Source organism: Mytilus edulis, chromosome 4 (genome assembly GCF_963676685.1).
Source record: "Mytilus edulis chromosome 4, xbMytEdul2.2, whole genome shotgun sequence".
Taxonomy (NCBI): Eukaryota; Metazoa; Mollusca; class Bivalvia; order Mytilida; family Mytilidae; genus Mytilus; species Mytilus edulis.
Genome location: NC_092347.1, coordinates 48,882,092 through 48,900,129, shown reverse-complemented (window position 1 = coordinate 48,900,129; position 18,038 = coordinate 48,882,092). Strand labels below are relative to the sequence as shown.

Genomic DNA, 18,038 nt, shown 5'->3' with positions numbered 1-18,038 from the left:
TTTTTATCAACATTTTCATGATTGTTTGTGTTACTATAATTAATACTACATCTACATGTAGTTCCTTAGTAGAAGCACTAAGACACATGTCAAACATGAATACTTTTAAAACAAACTGCATAAAGTTTTTACTTGAAAATCCAGGAATTATTGAAATAACTATACAATTATTTGATTATGTTTTCTTATGTTTATCTCTGTTATGAAGAAATTATTATTATTATTATTATTATTATTATTATTATTATTATTATTATTATTATTATTATTATTATTATTATTATTATTCCTCTTAAAATAAAATGTTAATGTAGAACTTTAACATTTGTCAAATTAAATTATTTCAAAGCTTTAAACCCAATTCTTTTGAACTAAAATAAAATATTAATTATTGTAGTGTCATCATATAAACAGGTCAAATCAATTGAATTTCAAAACCAAGTGAACAATGTGATTCTGCTGTATGGTGCAGTTTTGACTGTAATGAGATAACCATGCATTAATAGTGAATTATTTAACTCATCATACTCCTGACATTAAATTTGTTTATAGAGCTACAATAACCTTGACAAGTAGTACATGTATACTGAGGTTATAATTGAATTTGATACCACTGCCATATAGAAATTGAAGTATTCTTCTATGCATGTTATTGTAGGGAGTTCTTATAAAGATCATAATGTGTCAGTGCATTATTTTCAAAAATAATTAGCAATATACCTTTTTTGTTCATTGTATGTTCAAAGAAAGTTTCAACGTTAAATTCTTATATAAATTTAATTTTGCGTTCAATTTATATTTTATTCCTCGTTTCAATGATATAATTAGCAAAAAGTAAAAAAAATAATTCCAAAATTAAATTCAAACACATTTGAAATACATATTATTCATGACCCAAGGGTGTGACTGTACAGCCTTCAGCAATGAGCAAATCTCATACTACATAGTCAGATTACAATATACATGTAAACATGAATTGCAGCCAGGGCGGATCAAAACTTTTTTTATAAAAAGGGAGGGATTCCAAAACCAGGAAACAATTGTCAATCTTTAAAAAAGGGGTTCCAACCCCTACCCCACATTAATTGGATACGCCACTCAAATGATTTTATTTTATTTTTTCTATTGAACATCATGAACATGTACAATATTATTTCATAATTCAAATTTTTTTAAATCTATATATATATTGATGATTCTAAAATAAATAATACTGGTGTTGAAATATTAAAATCTTTAGAAAATCAAAACCGGTCCTGGAATAATAACTTCACAAACAAAAAGTAGCAAAATAAAACCAGTGGCAATATCGAGGGCAATATACATGTTTCATACAAATGTATATTCGGTTTGTATTTCATATTTGGTGCCAAATTATGACCATTGATTGAAATCTGGCTGAAAATATTACGACCCTATTATTTGGTGCTCATGACAATATACAGCTTTATATTTAATCAGAGACATATAATACAATTGTATTATACATGTATGTCTCTGATTTAATGTAAATGTGTTTTTGCTAATAAATATTGTCTTTTGTCTATGAAGTGAAAAATGACGAATAATTATGGCCAAGCACTGTCTTGACTGTAGTTATCAATGTGAAAAATACCCTTGTAATTAATGTATATATACAGAATTATGAGAATATTTCAATTGTGCAAATTATTTCATTTATCAATTAGTTCAAAATCTAATGTTTAGTACTTGACTCACATCCATATTTAGCACGGGGGGATGCAGGTCCCCCATCTTCCGCTTCTGCTGACATATTTTAATTTGTCATAAAGTTATTGTATATATTTTCGGACTTCCTGTAACTTTTGAAGTCGTGTAATTATTTGTAAACAACAAAATTCACAATGCGATCAATATTTATGAATGCTATATCCCTGTATAATCTCATTAAATTTCCATGCGAATAGTTTTTCGAACGTATTCAATTTTAATTTCACTACCAGACATTAAATCACGTATACATATCCATTATAATTAGAAATGAAAGGACATTTAATAACGTTTTCCTGTTCCTGTAGTTAAATGAAGGCGGGACGTAAATTTTCGCGGGAATTATGGGTGATTCTTGACCTCATTTGACCTAGTTGTAGGAATTTCACAACAGGTGGCAGCAGTTTCGATTTGTTTACACATGGCGACTGTGTATTGATTCTTAAGTATTTGCAACAGGTAAATAGCATCGTTGGCATTGTAAAAGGCAAGACAAATGTTGAGCCCAGAAACATTAATTAACAACAAGAAATTACATCCACACATCAGTTAATTAATCGATCTCTAAAGTGTAAAATAAAGCACTGGTTGGTGCGTTGCCAAGTAAAACTAAAAAGTTAGAACAGGTCCCGAATGATTACATCGCTTTTTTGTTATTACGGCTCCCATTGATGTAATTAAATGGGAGTCGTAATAATACGGTTAGGGTGAGGGCACTTGCTCGTCAATTAAAATGTGTTGTAATTAGGATTATTTCTGCTATAATCTGGCATAATTTGGTCCTTTTTGGCTCCCAATAAACTTAAAACCTTAGAGTTTACACCTCTCATGTTAGTTGTTTATCCATATACATATATATATCAACATATAACAAAATATTAATTTTTTCATGAATAAAAAAAAGAATGCCACTTCATTTGAAACAGTGGTGGAAAAATATTTATATCAATTCACGAACTAAATACGATATAATATATTCAACTAAAAAAACAAACATTTTCAGAATGTCACTTAATTTTCAAACATTAACTAGACAAATATTTTTAGCTCTAGGTACACTTACCAAAACATAATTATAAAATCATTAAAGACAAAACCAATAAAAAAGGTGCAAAAGGAATTAAGGGGTGAAAAAGTTTTTTGGCAAATGGAACCTGATTTGGTAAGGATCATCATGATCTGAGGACATGTTGATAGATGATACAAAAAAGATTTTAGGGGCCAGCTGAAGCACACCTTTTCTCGCTGCATGGAAGATCAATTGGTGGCTCTCTCACCCTGTCAGGTTGTTCAAACTTGTTGTCTCTTTGACACATTCCCCATTTTCATTCTCAATTTTATACTATGTGAGAAATACATGTGACGTACATCAAATAATTAAGAAAAAACTCTTAAAAAAATCTTGATCCATTTAAAGCTACTGAGGTCCATAGATCTATGAAAAACCATCATGCATACTAAAACAATTCCCTTCAGAATTTGCACCACAACTCACTTTCATTTTTAACACATCTATTTTGAAAGCAGATGTACCATCAGACGGGAGACAGGCAAATGTTATTCCTATTTAAAAAAAAAAAAGGCAAAAAAGATGACGTTATTTTACAGAACAACTTAAAAAATCAGCAAGATTGTACCATACAAAATGACTGCAAACTGCCTAGCCAAATGGAAACAAACTTGGTGCATGCAATTTCTAGAAAAAAATGCAACTTCCTCACTGTAACAAGATCATTTATTGTTTTACTATTGGATTCAAGAAAATCAGTGTTCTCACCAGTATTTTCTTACTACACCATCATCCACCATGACATTTTAAAAGCACTCCAGTAGTATAAATCTCTCACTACAAGCTATAAAAATCTTTTGGTAGTCCTTGCCAAAATTTGCTTGTCAGGACTTGCAGGACTGATGAATTTCAATATCATATGTTTTTGGATTCAAACTACATTTAGATTTCAGGTACTTCAAGTACTCTCCCATCTGTACTTTGTGTCTTTTGTTTTTTGTTGGTTTTTTTTGGTGTATTTTTGTTGCTTTGTATTGATCTAATGAGTTGAACCCTTTTGAACTAATTTTTATAGTTTGTTCTTATGTCAAACTGTTACAGGTAGGGGACATGATGTGGCAGCAAACATTTTTTAGCATGCCACATTTTGTATATGCCTGTATTTTAGTAGATGTAGTTCGTTGCTGTATTATCATATGTTATTTGGTTTCTTGTTTTGTACTGGAATCAGATCTAGACCATTAGTTTTGTGTGTGAACGATTATACATGTTATGTCATTTCAGGTCTTTTGAATGGCTTGAATGGCTTGATAGCTTTCTATGCGATTTATTGTTTGATTGATTGTTGTTTGCTTAATGTCTAGTAGCAAATATTTCATTCATGTTCATTTACAATTTTGAAGAGTTGTAATCAAGGTTTGGCGATATATTCCGCACCTGGTCTATACTGGTATTTACCAACCCGGACAATACTCTGTGCTGTTGTTTGTTTGTCTTTTTCATTTTTAGCCATGGCGTTGTCAGTTTGTTTTAGATTTGTGAGTTTGACTGTCCCTTTGGTATCTTTCGTCCCTCTTTTCAAGTGGTCAATACTGACAAATACTGGTCAATTGAAATTTTTGTGTTGGTGTTTTGTATTTATTGATATACCTTCAAAGTAAGTCCTTATTAATTTTGATATTGCATACTTGAGATACATGTATAAAGAATTAACATATTAATTATTTTCAACAGTTATAAATCCAGATTTTATTTTTATTAAAAATGCATAATTTTTACAGGTAAACAAAACAACAGGTAAATTCAGTTACAGGTGCCATATTATTTATCACCTGGCATTGCTAGGTGTGATAATTTAATTACTAAACCACAGCCCCCAATAAATGATGACAAAATATAAGTTGAAAGTAATAAGGATATTTGAAGATGCTGTATGACAATACAATTTTTCTTCTCTATTCAACTGTGAGACAAAAAAAATCATCTTCCTGCAGGAAATGGATGGTACAAGGTACCTTTACTCTTATTGCTTCTGTAATTTATAGTGTAAACCAAAAAATATATAATGTGGTGTAAATTTTAACTTTAGATAAATTAATCAATTTGTATAAATATACCTATAAACATGTATATTATACAACCACCTTGACTTAACTCCAAACTGAAACTTAAGACCCTATTTAGAACTTTTATACACTATTAGAATACAACAACAAAACCAGTGCAATTAATGCTATATTCAGTGCAAAAGTCACCTGATGAGTTTCCTAAGCACATGTAGCAAGGAAGAAATAGTTTTTATCTTTTGTACTAATAAGTCATTGTAAATTGATAAGAATCTACAATAAAAATAGAAACGAGAAGATTTAAAATGACTTTAACACTTTTATTATTTGATTACTAACAGTAATTGACCAGGTAGAGAGTTGTTTTTATAGTAATGTCCACCTTTTCAATTTCCAGGTATTTACTGGTATTTAATGCTGGCATGGTCGAGTATTGACCACTTTTTTGCCAACCTTGGTTGTAATCCATTTGTGTCTTTAACTCTATATATACTAAGTGTTAAAGACACAAATTGATCATGTCAGCATTAAATACCGGTATATACCGGGAAATACTATAAATAATATTTAGGTAAATCTCATACTTTGACTTACATGCAATATTTATTAATGCAACTGAAATAGATCTTTTATTCAAATAATCATGATAAAAATAATAATGACTTCTAATATCACATTTTTGGATCACATGCCACAAACTGGCAGGTAAGCTTTCTCTTAATTTAAAAAGCCTTAAAAGATAGAAAATTTGAGCAAGGCAAAAACAATATTTAAAAAAGCTATACCCACTCTCTATTTTTGGGTGCAGGACTTTTTACCAAAGGATTTAAAACTAATTAAGGACATTGTATTCCATCTTAGCACCATTTGTTATTCTATCCATCTTTGATAGCTCATTTTAGCAGAAAATAACCATACTAAGACTACAAACAGTTAATGTTTAAGGTAGTTTAAGGTTGTAACAATTCCTGACATGTCAATGTGTGAACTTTACATTTCAAGACTCAAATTGCCAAAAAGCCATCAATGTGATGAATTTATATATTTTGTTAGTCACTACATGTATATTTTAAATATTGCCTCTATAAATATTCCTATGCAACTTAAGTTTGACATTTCTTTGACTTTTAAGCCCCTGCTGGACATTACATGTATATACATGATAGACAATAATGCTTCCTCAGATATACTAAGAAATATATCATTTTATAAACAGTAAATGGTCAATAATAGAGTAAATTTTAGATCATCAATTCAAATTAAAAATGAAAAAATTTCTGTCCAACTTGAATTTTTCATGCATGATAACTCGATCCACCCCAAACAAAATCAGTACTGTAATTCAAATAAACACTAAATAACATACATGTACATGTATAAAATTAAAAAGAAATATATATTTTACACTGTAAGTTATCCAATATTGACAATGTATAACAATTACTAACATTTGAATGTTGTGTTTATTCAGGAAATGAAAAAAGTTTCTGAAATCTTATATACAGCTTTCATAATTCCAATGATTTACTTCTGTCCTAAATTGAGACTTTCTCTAGACAGTCATCAGTGGAGTACAACTAGTTTTCTAACTTGGTTCACATCCTTTTTTAGTTTATCCTCTTGCAGTTTAAGTTTGCCTTCAACAACCCGCTTAGCATTACTGATACTGTCATGTACTGATGTAAATCCCTCTCGGAACTCATTCTTAGCTGTCTGTAGTTCTGCCTGATGATATCTGCTGTAGTCCTCTAATTTAGATAGAACAGTGTTCTCAATAACCTTTAATATATAAAGGGAAAAAAAATCAGTAACAAACTTACACATATCTGGACACATAGAAATATGGTATATTTGAAATTTAGTTATCTATTTCATAGACTGTGCTAAGTCTATAGATAACTCAAATTGAGGAGATTGCTTGATTTGGGATAAAATTGGATCTATAAATACAAATAATTTTTATACCCCGTCATAGGGGAGGGAGCATTAAGTTTTACCCTTTTCTGCCTGTACATCCGTACCTAGGTTCCAAGGTTGGTTTCTGTTCTCTAACTTAAGTTTGCTTCAACCAAATGTTATGATACTTGTACACAATGCTTATTACCACAAAATACTGATCCAGGTTGAAATTTAGTGGCATCTCTTTTACTGTTTAAGAGTTATGCCACTTAACAAACTAAAAAAAATGCTGATTTTTTTTGGTTTTCCATTCTGTTACTTTAGTTTGCCTCAACAAAATGATATTAAACTTATACACAATGCTTTTTACTACAAAAAACAGATCATTAGAATTTTGGTGGTGTCACTTCAACTGTTCTAGAGTTATGGTCCTTTACAAATGGAAAAATAGAAATCTAATACCTGTTCTAAAAATATCAATGATGTAATTGTTGAAAGTAATTTTTGAAATTGGAGTTATCTTCCTTTGTCCATAATTGTAGTTGAATCAACTATAACCAATGCTTTATACAATGCAATGTTCACTGAAAAAATTAAACAATCCTTACCCTTTGGTGCTTGCAAGCACTTTGATTCTAAATGTTCTTCAGTTTTGTTCATTTATATATTATACTAGAACACACCCGTGATATCGCGGGTCCGTGACTGAATTAAAAAACATGAAGTGCAGTGGTTGTCGATCGCCACGGTTGGGCCATGTCTGTCATATTTGTTTTTCGTGAATTGTTTTGTTTAGCCGTTTGTTTTCTCAATTAAATTGTTTCATATTTTTCAATTCGCAGCTTTTTCTTTTGTAGTCGGTCGACATAAGGTATGGGTCCGGTTATCTCATTGTTGAAGGCTGTATAGTTCCCTATAATTGCTTACATCCACTATATTTGAACTTTGTTGGACGAATGTCTCAAAGACAATCATACCACATCTCCTTATTTTTAGTATTCGTATTGTTATCTTAGAAAGTCTTACTGATTAAAATACTACAATAGGTAACAATTTGACAATTTAGTAGTGTCAACCCTGTGATTATGACCCGTGTATATACTATAAAAGCATATTAATCCTGAATACACCGTTTGTTGGTGCGCCTGTCAGATGCGGAACGTACAGATAAGGTAATAGGTAACAGGTGAATATACTATTGGTATTGGTATCGGACTCGACCCGGAACTTCTTAATTATTGGCAATATTAATTACGTGGAAAACAAAAGGGCCTGGAGTGGTGTAATTTTTAATCTACACTTTTGTACTATATTAGTTATATATAAAGTTGAATTCTTTGATTCGTCGTTTTTACGTGATGAAGGCTGACAAATTGGACCTCGTAATTTTAGTATTATAGATATAACTTTATACAATGTATGATATGCAAGCTGAGGCATCATCTGGGACATATTCCCCATTTATTCATTAGTATTTTATTTGATGTTTTCTTATGACCATCTAGACCATATCAAATTCTTTATTTTTGTATATACATGTAAATGGTGTTAAGTATAGGAAATTATTATTGTCATATACTTACCGCATGTAAATTATTGATAATTTGTCTGTCTCTTGCTACAGCTGATTCTACCCTGCTTAGTCTACCCTGTATAGAGAAAACATTGTCTTCCAACCGACTTTCTAATTTTCCCTTTGAAAAAAAAGTATATATCATTGTAAAATTATTATATAAATGTAGATTTTGTAAAGCCAGACAATTTTGAAATAAAATCATCTATTCCTTTTAAATTATTGCATACCCTTAGATTTTCTAAAAAAACATGGTTTATTCTCTCTGTCTCAAATGAAGGACTTCATTATTGGTAGTTAATGCAGCTACTTTTTAGAACCAAACTTTTAGGAGTAATAGTAGTATCTCTTTCTGTGGAAATTCTTTTTTCATGAGCTAGCCCATGCACATTGGCTCATTATGTAAGTCTATAAGAAATTAAAGAGTATTAATCATATGACAAATATGTCCTTGTCAGGGGCGGATCCAGCCATTTTAAAAAGTGTGTGGGGGGGGGGGGGGGGGTCCCAACCCAGGAGAAAGGGGGGTTCCAACTATATGTCCCTATTCAAATGCATTGATCGTCCAAAAAAAAGGGGGGTTCCAACCCCTGGAACCCTCCCCTGGATCCGCCACTGCTTGTCATGATCTAGTAGGTATGAAAACATGCCTGCCTTATAATTTATATCTGTTCATTTGAAATTTTATTTGTTGAAAATACACAGTCCTAGATCTTTGTGAGCTTTAGTTTATGTTTTTATTTTGTCGTGTATTTCCTGGTTGCTAGACGAATGCACTTGACGAATGCACTTTTGATTTCTGTTGATTTCTTACGCCAAAAATACATTTCTAAATATTTCATTTTGATTTTAGCTCCGCTGTAAAAAATGACATTTAATAGATTCTGTTATGTTTGTCAGGACATTCTAGGATAAATAAATCGATACCATTGTAATCCATTGTTTTTACAGAGCTTTAAAGGTTTACAATCTTAACCATTTTTAATGTTGGATGACAGTGTCTTCACTAAGCAAATCAAATAGCTTTGTATTCATTTATTTTCATATATATCATGTATATTGTCCAGTTTTCTTAAAGAATTATTGTATTGTGGAATTAAAAACTTTGGATTTTCATAGATTAATTTATGAATAATTGATTGTGGTACATTTGTATTATCAATATGAATCGATTTATAAATGAATAATTGAATAATAGTTGGCACATGTATATACATGCACACTATACTGTAAATTGAATTGTATCATCTGCTACATGCACTATGGTCATACACTGTATATATCTGTTCAGACAGGTATGGCGTACTTGTTATTATAAAACTGAATAGAGATCTGAATGGCTACTTTTTGTTTTAGAATTAAAGTTGACATTGAGATTATTTAATATTGTGCTTGATATAAATGCTGATCATTTGAATATAGATGTTCCTGTCTATAAAATTGAGAAAGGAAATGCCCAGGAATGTGTCAAAGCGACAACAACCCGACCATAGAGCAGACCCGTTTTAAAGCTAAGAGTTGAAAATATAAAGCTTTCCTTGGATAAATCTTTCTCCAAAATTACACTTAAGTTTGATGTTAAGTGTATGGTTATTATATTTATCATTTCTTAAGGTTTTACCTCTGTGAGCTTTTATTTTAGGCTTTCTTTTGCAATTCTATTGAACTTCTACATACTGTTTTACTCTTACCAACATTTGTGTCCATGTACTTGTTGCCTTTTCCACCATGGAAGACATTCTACTTTCTATTCTGTCTATATCTCCACTCATACTAGATTTGTACAGAGCCAAGGCGTTTTTTATATCTCGAAGAGAATTTTCATTTCTCTCTGTTGATAAATCTAGGTCACGTCTGGCATCTTTTTTCATATGTAATAAATCTGATGAACTAATACCTGCCAATTTCTCTAGTTCACCACCTAGTGCTAAAATCTGAGGAAAAAAATGTTATGTAAAAGACTACTTTTTTTAAATTAAACTAGCTATTTGACAAAAGAAAACAATGAAGGTTGCATCATTCTTCCCAGAACCCTACTTAAGTTTAGGATAAAATGCTCAATTCTAAACACTATCCAAATTTTTAGATGTATTTATGGTACTGATAATTTTATCCTGTATGTTTGTTGCCCATGGGAATGGAAGGGAATATGGTAAGTATATGGATGTTGTGACCTCTCTGCTTGACTGTATGTTTCTCTCTTCAAGTTAGTAGCCATATCTATTAGGTTGCTATGCGTGGTCATTTAATAATACTTTAAATTCAGAAATTATGGGAGGTTTTTATTATTGCAAAAAATGAGACAGAGTTGTTAACGCAATAATTTAAACTCATATTTTCCTCAAAATCTTAGATATTAACATTGCACATGTAACAATTGTTGATTTTTGTTGCAAGAGTTGAGGTCCTTGAATGCAACTCCTTAGAAAAATAGCACTGACATTCTGGCGGCGCCAGCAGCTGCAACCAATAATAAACCAATGATAAATGCAAACAATATTATATAAATTTACAGTATTATAATTTTTTTTAAATCATATCAATTGGGGATTTTTGTTGCAAGAGTTGAGGTCCTTGAATGCAACTCCTTAGATAAAAAGCACTGACATTCCAGCAGCGACAGCAGCTGCAACCAATAATACATCAATTTGTTAAAAGGTCAGTTTATGAGGAAACACTAGCGCTAGGTCAATGTTATTTAGAATGAAGTTGTATGAGCCATAAATTGGCACATCTCACTCTCGCTTCAGTGATTTCCTATATAATCAACCATATTTTCCCCAGAAAGTGGGCTTGGGCACCCTGGATCCGCCTTTGCAGTTTATTGTACAATTTGTATTAATGGCATTCATTTAAATATATACAAGATTTATTTGCTCTGCAATTTTGAATATTTTGTAAAACTAAAAGTTAATTTTTAGTTCAATTCTTTATAAGACAAAAAGACAAGTTATAAATGTTATGCTCATTATGCTCATAAAATGAGAACTTATAAATTGTATACTGCCAAATGAAAGTTTTTTGCTCTGTTAGATTTGTGTTACTTACTTGTGATTCCATTTTATGTACAACTTCTTGAACTGCAGTGTGTGCCTTGTATTGATCATTTATCACACGCTGAATGTCACCAAAACATGTCTTGATATCTGATGAATGCTTGGCAATACTTGCATCACATCTGACAATACGACCCCGTAAGTCTTGTAATGATGTAACATTATGAACTTCTAATTTTCCAACAGCAGCATTTGTTCCTAAGATTCCATGATCTCTTGCTCTTATCTCTGCTTCAAGACCCTGAAAATAGTTAGGGAGAGGTACATGTACATGTAACATGCACATTCAGATTGATATATATATTTTTCTGATTTCAACTTGATGCTATATTAAAAGACTCCGTATCTTTTCACCTCCATGCTCAATTATAAGATACAGTAACCATATACTGGGTAAATAAGTTTGTAGACATATTAGACAGTTTTAGAACTTAGCATCAAGTGTGATTGTGCCAAGATGGAAATTCTACTAAAAAGAAAACTTTTTAAGGTTTAAGGCAATCTTGCAATTAGGAAAGGGTCTTCACATGTAATCATTTGAAGTTATTTGTCAAATTCTCCCCAAACTGGCTGAAAATGGTAAAAAAATATATTATCAAATTCAGACTTTAAATTGTTTGCAGCAATTACCCTTTGTTTGTCTGTCTGTCATTTGTCTGTTTGTTCATCTGTCCATTCATAAGTTTTGTTACATAACTCAGCTCCCGCATTTGATACATTTAAAGCTTCGTTAGACCCAAGTGTTGTTGCCTGTCATTTTTATTAAGGAATAGTTTACAAACAGATTCTTTTAAAAGTATCTTGAGATCACAATCATAGTAGGTTAAGATTTGATTAAGCTACCTTTGTATCCCTTGATAACTGATGATTCATTATTATTTGAGGGGAAACAATTCCATTAAATTTTGTAGGTATATCCGTAAACCAGAAATAAATATGTTCTACAAAGTACAAATTTCTTATAGTCATGTCTACTCTACCTCAATATCCTGATTCAAACGTTTGACAATAGATGTGATGTAACGTATGTGGTCTTGGAGTAAATGTCTTGTAGTATCTTCTAGCCTCTCTCCTTGAATTTCACTAAGATTATGAAGAAACTCCTCACGATTTTGGAAAGCCTTGTCAATTAATGCTTGTGTCATTTGCTGTTGATGGTTGATAGCTTCAGTTACCTTCTGTTGTTCTTTCAAAACAACATTTTGGGCAATTATGGCTTGTGTAACTTTGTCTTCCAAAGCATGGAGTCGTGGATGTACGCTGTCATCTCCTTGATTTACAATTAGGCGATCATTGTCCTCTACTGTAATTCTACGAGCTGGACCCACTTGTATGGCATTATATTCTTGTTCAACCAAGTCGAAAGATCTTTCATGTGGTCTAGCACCACGAATTCTAGGTAGGACAACATTTGTTTTGGCCATGTCATATAATTTTTTCTAAAATGGAAATAGAGAACTCTGATTATACGTTAGTATAGTTCTCCATTTATGATTTGGAAACTAATTTTTTTTTAATTTTTCTGACAATCAATTACCATCACTCTATAAAAAGGGTTAGAGTGAAAAAGGACCAAAATTTAATTTAATCTGTCTTTTATGCTCCAAAACATCTTTATTTATCATCTGGGAAGTGGGAACCACAATATTTTGATTTTTTCCAACATACTTTTACCATAACTCTGGAACAGAAAAAGTAAAAACAATAAAAAAAAAAATAAACTGTCAGAAACATTCAGTTATGGGGGCTCGCAGGTCTAAATCATATTTTTCATTTAATATAGGATTTCTTTATATTTTTCTATAAATGAACTTCATCTTATGCTTTATAGAAAAATGAAATAAAAAAATGGGGTCACCGTTCATTTACGCTCACAATCTGCCTTCGAAAGAAGCATATATTTTTGTTAATGTCCTTTTTTTCTGTTGAACAAATAAGAGAATTAGCAGTAATATCGAAATAAAAAAAGAACTAAATTACAGAAATCGCTAAAATTTTACAATTATTTAGTTTATGGACAGCTTATTGGAAAACAACAATAAAAATTATAGGTCACCTATGTGTTAAAAAAGATATATCAATTTTAATGCCAAAAAATGGCATTTTTGCACCAAAGGGAGATAATTAAGAGGTTTTTCAATGATATCGACATTTTAAAAGTTGCCTGGGGCCAACACGAATTGATTTTTTGAAATGATTTTTGTACCATATGATAAAGTAACAACTACTTAAGGTAATAAATAAAATTTGAATTAAAAAATTAAAGTTTAATTTTTGAAAATCTTATACCCGCGAGCCTCCTTAACCTTTTCCTCAATAATGACGCCTTTTGACGCCACCCCCTTTACTCCATAATGACGCCTTTTGACGCCTGTGTAGTGCCTCAGTTGAAACGTCTAAATCCTATGCGAATCAAGTATGTAAAAAAAAAAAATCCATGGAGGAAAGGGTTAAAATATCATTTGATTTCAATAAGGGGTTTTATATTTATCACAGCTAGAAACCACAAAATTTGGATTTTGATTGGTCGAACAGTAAGAATCTTTTAAATCCCTCCTCTGTCAAGCAGGGGTATAAAAATATATGCATATCTACATACATGTATGAAGCACAACAAAATTACAACATTGTATTTTGTCCTATGCAAAGTTTTGAAGATATTGTATTAAAATAAAATAATTAGATCAACATTTTGGAATTTTTTTTTTTAAAAGAATTCATAAAAAGATATGTAGATCGACAGATTATGCTCATTATCCTGAAAACACAATTTATAATTAAGTAACATAGATTTTTGTATGTAGATTAAAATGTTTGGTTTTAGTCCAAACACTCTGATGTAAATAGTTCAGACATTGCAGCAAATCTTAACGGTTTTGATAACCTAAAACAAAATTTTAATGTCACTATAGTGCTAGAAATATTTTGTGTTATTTTTTGCTATGTCATTGGTGTATACACCACTTTACTGACATGATTTATCGTGTAATCATGATTCTAATGAAGTCATTTGAAAATACATTTTAAAGACTCTTTGCTGACTATTGTGAGCAGTTATTTAACTTATTATTAAAAATGTGATTTATTTATTCAACGTCACAAAGCCATATATTATTGCAATATGTCTTACAATAGATAGTGTTTTTATTCTGACTGATCTCAAAAGGTTATTGAAACAAGAAGATATTCTGACTTGTGTAAGATGATTGCTGAAATCAGCAATAATGTTCTGATAGAGAAGGGACTTTATTGGGAATAAAGATCAAGAATAAAAAAAAATAGGGGAGAACAAAATGTTCACCTTCTGACAATGTTTTAGAATCAATATTTTAAATTATCGTGAGTGAAAAAAGATCAGATCCAAATAATCCATTTCTAAGCACCCAAGAATTTTCATTTTCAATGTTATAGTTGAATGGTTTTAGAATTATATTGAGTTATCTCTGTTGACAAGTTCAGACATGCAATGAAGATAGAATATATACTCTATTATTGGTAATTAAAAATCAATGAAGCCCTTAATATTATTGAAAAATTAAACATTCCTTTCAATTGCTATTTGCATTCAGAATTATGATAATTTCATTTGAATACATTTCTTTAATCATACCTGATCATATCTACAATCAGAAAAAGGTGTAATTTAAATCTTTTATAGTATATATTCTATGACATTGATTTCATTAAAGTAATTAGATGAATAAGTAATTTTAGCTAACCTGACCAAAAAAACCAAGTGAGCTTTTTAACATTTGGCTTCCGCCGTTATCTGTTAACTTTTACAAAAATGGCTAATTCTCTTGAACTTTTGGGCCAAATTTAACCAAACTTGGCCACAATCATCATTGGGGTATATAGTTTCGTTGACCCTGCCAACCAACAAAGATGGTGGCGATGGCTAAAAAATAGAACATAGGAGTAAAATGCAGATTTTAGCTTATATCTCTGAAACCAAAGCATTTAGAGCAAATCTGACATGAGTGTAAAATTGTTTATCAGGTCAAGATCTATCTGCCCAGAAATTATTAGACAAATCAGACAATCTGTTGTTGGGTTGCTGCCCCTGAATAGGTAATTATAATGTAATTTTGTAGTTTTTGGTTTTTATCTTGAATATTATTATAGATAGAGATAAAACTGTAAACAGAAATAATGTTCATCAAAATAAGATCTACAAATAAGTCAACATGACCAAAATTGTCAATTGACCCCTTAAGGAGTTATTGCCCTTTATAGTTAATTTTGATCAAATTTTAAAAAATTTTGTAATCTTACAAAAATCTTCTCCTCTTAAACTACCGAAACAAATTTAACCAATTTATTCTCAAACATCATCAGGGTATCTAGTTCAAAAATGTATCCAACGACCCTGTCTGCCAACCACCATGGCAAACATGGATAAGAAAAGACCATATAGGGGTCAAATGTAGATTTTGGCTTATATCACTGAAACTTAAGCAAAAGTATATTGGTTGAATTATTTCATGCATCAATTATAATCAAAATAATATCAAGTCAGCTCAGGATGAAGTCTTTATTTCTCATAAGAGTGAGCATGATTTGGGGATTTAAGAAGTATTTTTTTACAATTTTTGATATTAAGTCAAGTGCATATATAGGTATATTACAGTGGTGGATCAAGGGCGAGGGGTCCTGGTCCCCCCCCCCTTTTTTTTTTACAATCAATACATTTGAATGGGGACATATCTTTGGAACCCCCTTTTAAAATGGCTGGTTCTGTCCCTGTATTATTTAATATACCCTTGATGACAAAAATCTGTTTAAAAATGGAAGATCAGAAATCTTTGAATAGTATTAAAAGAAATTGCTAGTATTTTTACCTAATGTTAGGAATGATCACTCACCAGTCCAAAAATCTATTTTGGCAAATAAGTCATGTATTAAGAGGACAATTTTAATGTTTTGATAGAAGAAAAACAAAGGATATGGGGTATCCATCCATGACACCAAATCAGTACATGTATGTACAGCAAAAAAAAAAACGAACACTAAAAGCAAAGGAATTGCTTTTTTCATCACAGTGAGGCCTTTAACGCAACACAGAGCAACAAAACTCTCACCTCAATGCAAGTTTAAGGAGGCACCTAGTTAACCAGTTTGAAAAGTCTTCATTAAGTGGGGCTGATCAGGATAGAGGGTAAAAGATGTGGTTTCATTGAACTGACATTGAAAAAAAGACAAGTATTTTGGATTGAGAAAGAAATTTTACTTTGCAACATGTCCCCTATGCTATGCACCATTCATTGAGAATCAGATGGATATGGTAGTACAATACCTACGTGTAAAGTTAAGGGAAGAAAGAGATGTAAATTAGTAAATTATTATCTTAGCCTCTTCCTGGTCAAACTTTTATATTTGGGGTTATTTTTTTATTCTTTAAATTTTGACTCAGGAAAGATTGAGTGAATACAATGTAATACACCATGACAATGATTTAAGTTAAATGATTAAATGAGCAGTAGTTCTGTAAATAAAGAAAATGTGGTTCTATTTTATTCATTTTATTCATTTTATAAGTATTACTCTGTCACGGAATAGAAGTTCCTTCATAATATAAGTTCCAAAAGGAAAATATATTCTGGAATATAATTTCCACAGGAATAAATATTACAGTATATATTCCTAACGGAATAAATGGTATAGAATATTTGTTCCAACAGGAATAGATATTTATAGCTCTAGATCAGAATTCATCAAAACTTGAATTTTTATTCAAAGAAATAAAATATATATATATACATTTCCTTGGGAAAAGAAAATTACAAAAGTCAGAAAAGTTATTTTTTTATCTCTTGAGAGACATTAATGTAAATTAATATTTTCTAATAAACATACATTTTCTAGAAAAGAAGTATATAATTGAGATAAATTCATATAGGATTATGAAAAAGAAATCAGAACTTACTTTTTCACTTTACATTGAGAGCTCCATATGTCATATTATCTATAGTACAAGTAGTGACATCCTTAGAAACTATTTTTTTGTACTGTACTACATATATTATGCAGATCAAGGCAGTACCCATAATATAGGAATATTTCTCATTGGTAAAAATTGAGGAACTTCAAGGGTTACGGAATTAACTAAACATGCTAAAAGGGAAATTTTTTACTAACTGATTTGAGATTTACAGTTCCTTTTTTTTTTATTATTTATTCATCATATTTTTATAATTAATCAATTTTAGAAATGTCCATCCATAGTAAAAACATAAAATTTTCAAACAAATCTCCTTAATGAAGAAAATCATTAAAAGATGTAAAGAACAGGATGAATAGGAGTTGGTATTAAATACTGTTTGGTAGTATATGACTTTCAATAATAGCATTGAAATGAGGCAAATAATGAAATGATCATTTGAATACACTATGGTATATTCAGTTGTATATGGTTATTTACAGCTAACAAAAGTCCATAGAAAAGTTTAATGTCATAGAAATCAAAGATACTATAGATGGGGGCTACATGGAGTTTAATTTTAAATTGTATATTGAGAGTGCAATTAAATTATTGTAATTACTTTCCCTTTTAACAATGGATTTAATTTTCTTTGTATATATATACTAAATACTTGAGGTTTCATGTATTTTTGAGAAATTCAATATTTTTTTTGTCATTCAATATATAAAGATTTATGTAAAACATACCACCAACTTCAATTTCTTCATAGATATTTTATTAA

The 18,038-nt window shown here is 30.5% G+C and overlaps 3 protein-coding genes across 5 annotated transcripts in view; 1 reads left to right on the top strand and 2 right to left on the bottom strand.

Moving 5' to 3' along the window:
* LOC139519880 (ras GTPase-activating-like protein IQGAP1) overlaps positions 1–2,120 on the bottom strand; it is a 92,666-nt gene extending 90,546 nt beyond the window's left edge. For both annotated transcript variants that reach the window (XR_011663735.1, XM_071312174.1), the window contains exon 1: positions 1,720–2,120. Coding sequence is in view for 1 of the 2 variants with exons in the window: in XM_071312174.1 (XP_071168275.1) it covers positions 1,720–1,774 (55 nt within the window). In the remaining variant the exon portion in view is untranslated. The remainder of the gene's footprint in view (positions 1–1,719) is intronic.
* LOC139519883 (protein FAM81A-like) overlaps positions 2,087–18,038 on the top strand; it is a 27,984-nt gene continuing 12,032 nt past the window's right edge. Inside the window, exon 1 of the mRNA XM_071312178.1 lies at positions 2,087–2,190. The gene's annotated coding sequence lies outside the window, so the exon portion shown is untranslated. The remainder of the gene's footprint in view (positions 2,191–18,038) is intronic.
* Positions 5,113–18,038, bottom strand: part of LOC139519882 (protein FAM81A-like) — a 19,866-nt gene continuing 6,940 nt past the window's right edge. Inside the window, exons 1-6 of one of the 2 annotated variants that reach the window (XM_071312176.1) lie at positions 17,261–17,360; positions 12,315–12,773; positions 11,327–11,575; positions 9,970–10,212; positions 8,289–8,399; positions 5,113–6,585 (exon numbers count right to left, since the gene is read on the bottom strand). In XM_071312176.1, the coding sequence (XP_071168277.1) occupies positions 6,370–6,585; positions 8,289–8,399; positions 9,970–10,212; positions 11,327–11,575; positions 12,315–12,758 (1,263 nt within the window). In that variant the 5' untranslated portion in view covers positions 12,759–12,773; positions 17,261–17,360 and the 3' untranslated portion in view covers positions 5,113–6,369. Of the gene's footprint in view, positions 6,586–8,288; positions 8,400–9,969; positions 10,213–11,326; positions 11,576–12,314; positions 12,774–17,260; positions 17,361–18,038 lie in introns of those variants that run through there. The other variant, XM_071312177.1, reaches the window with a different exon arrangement.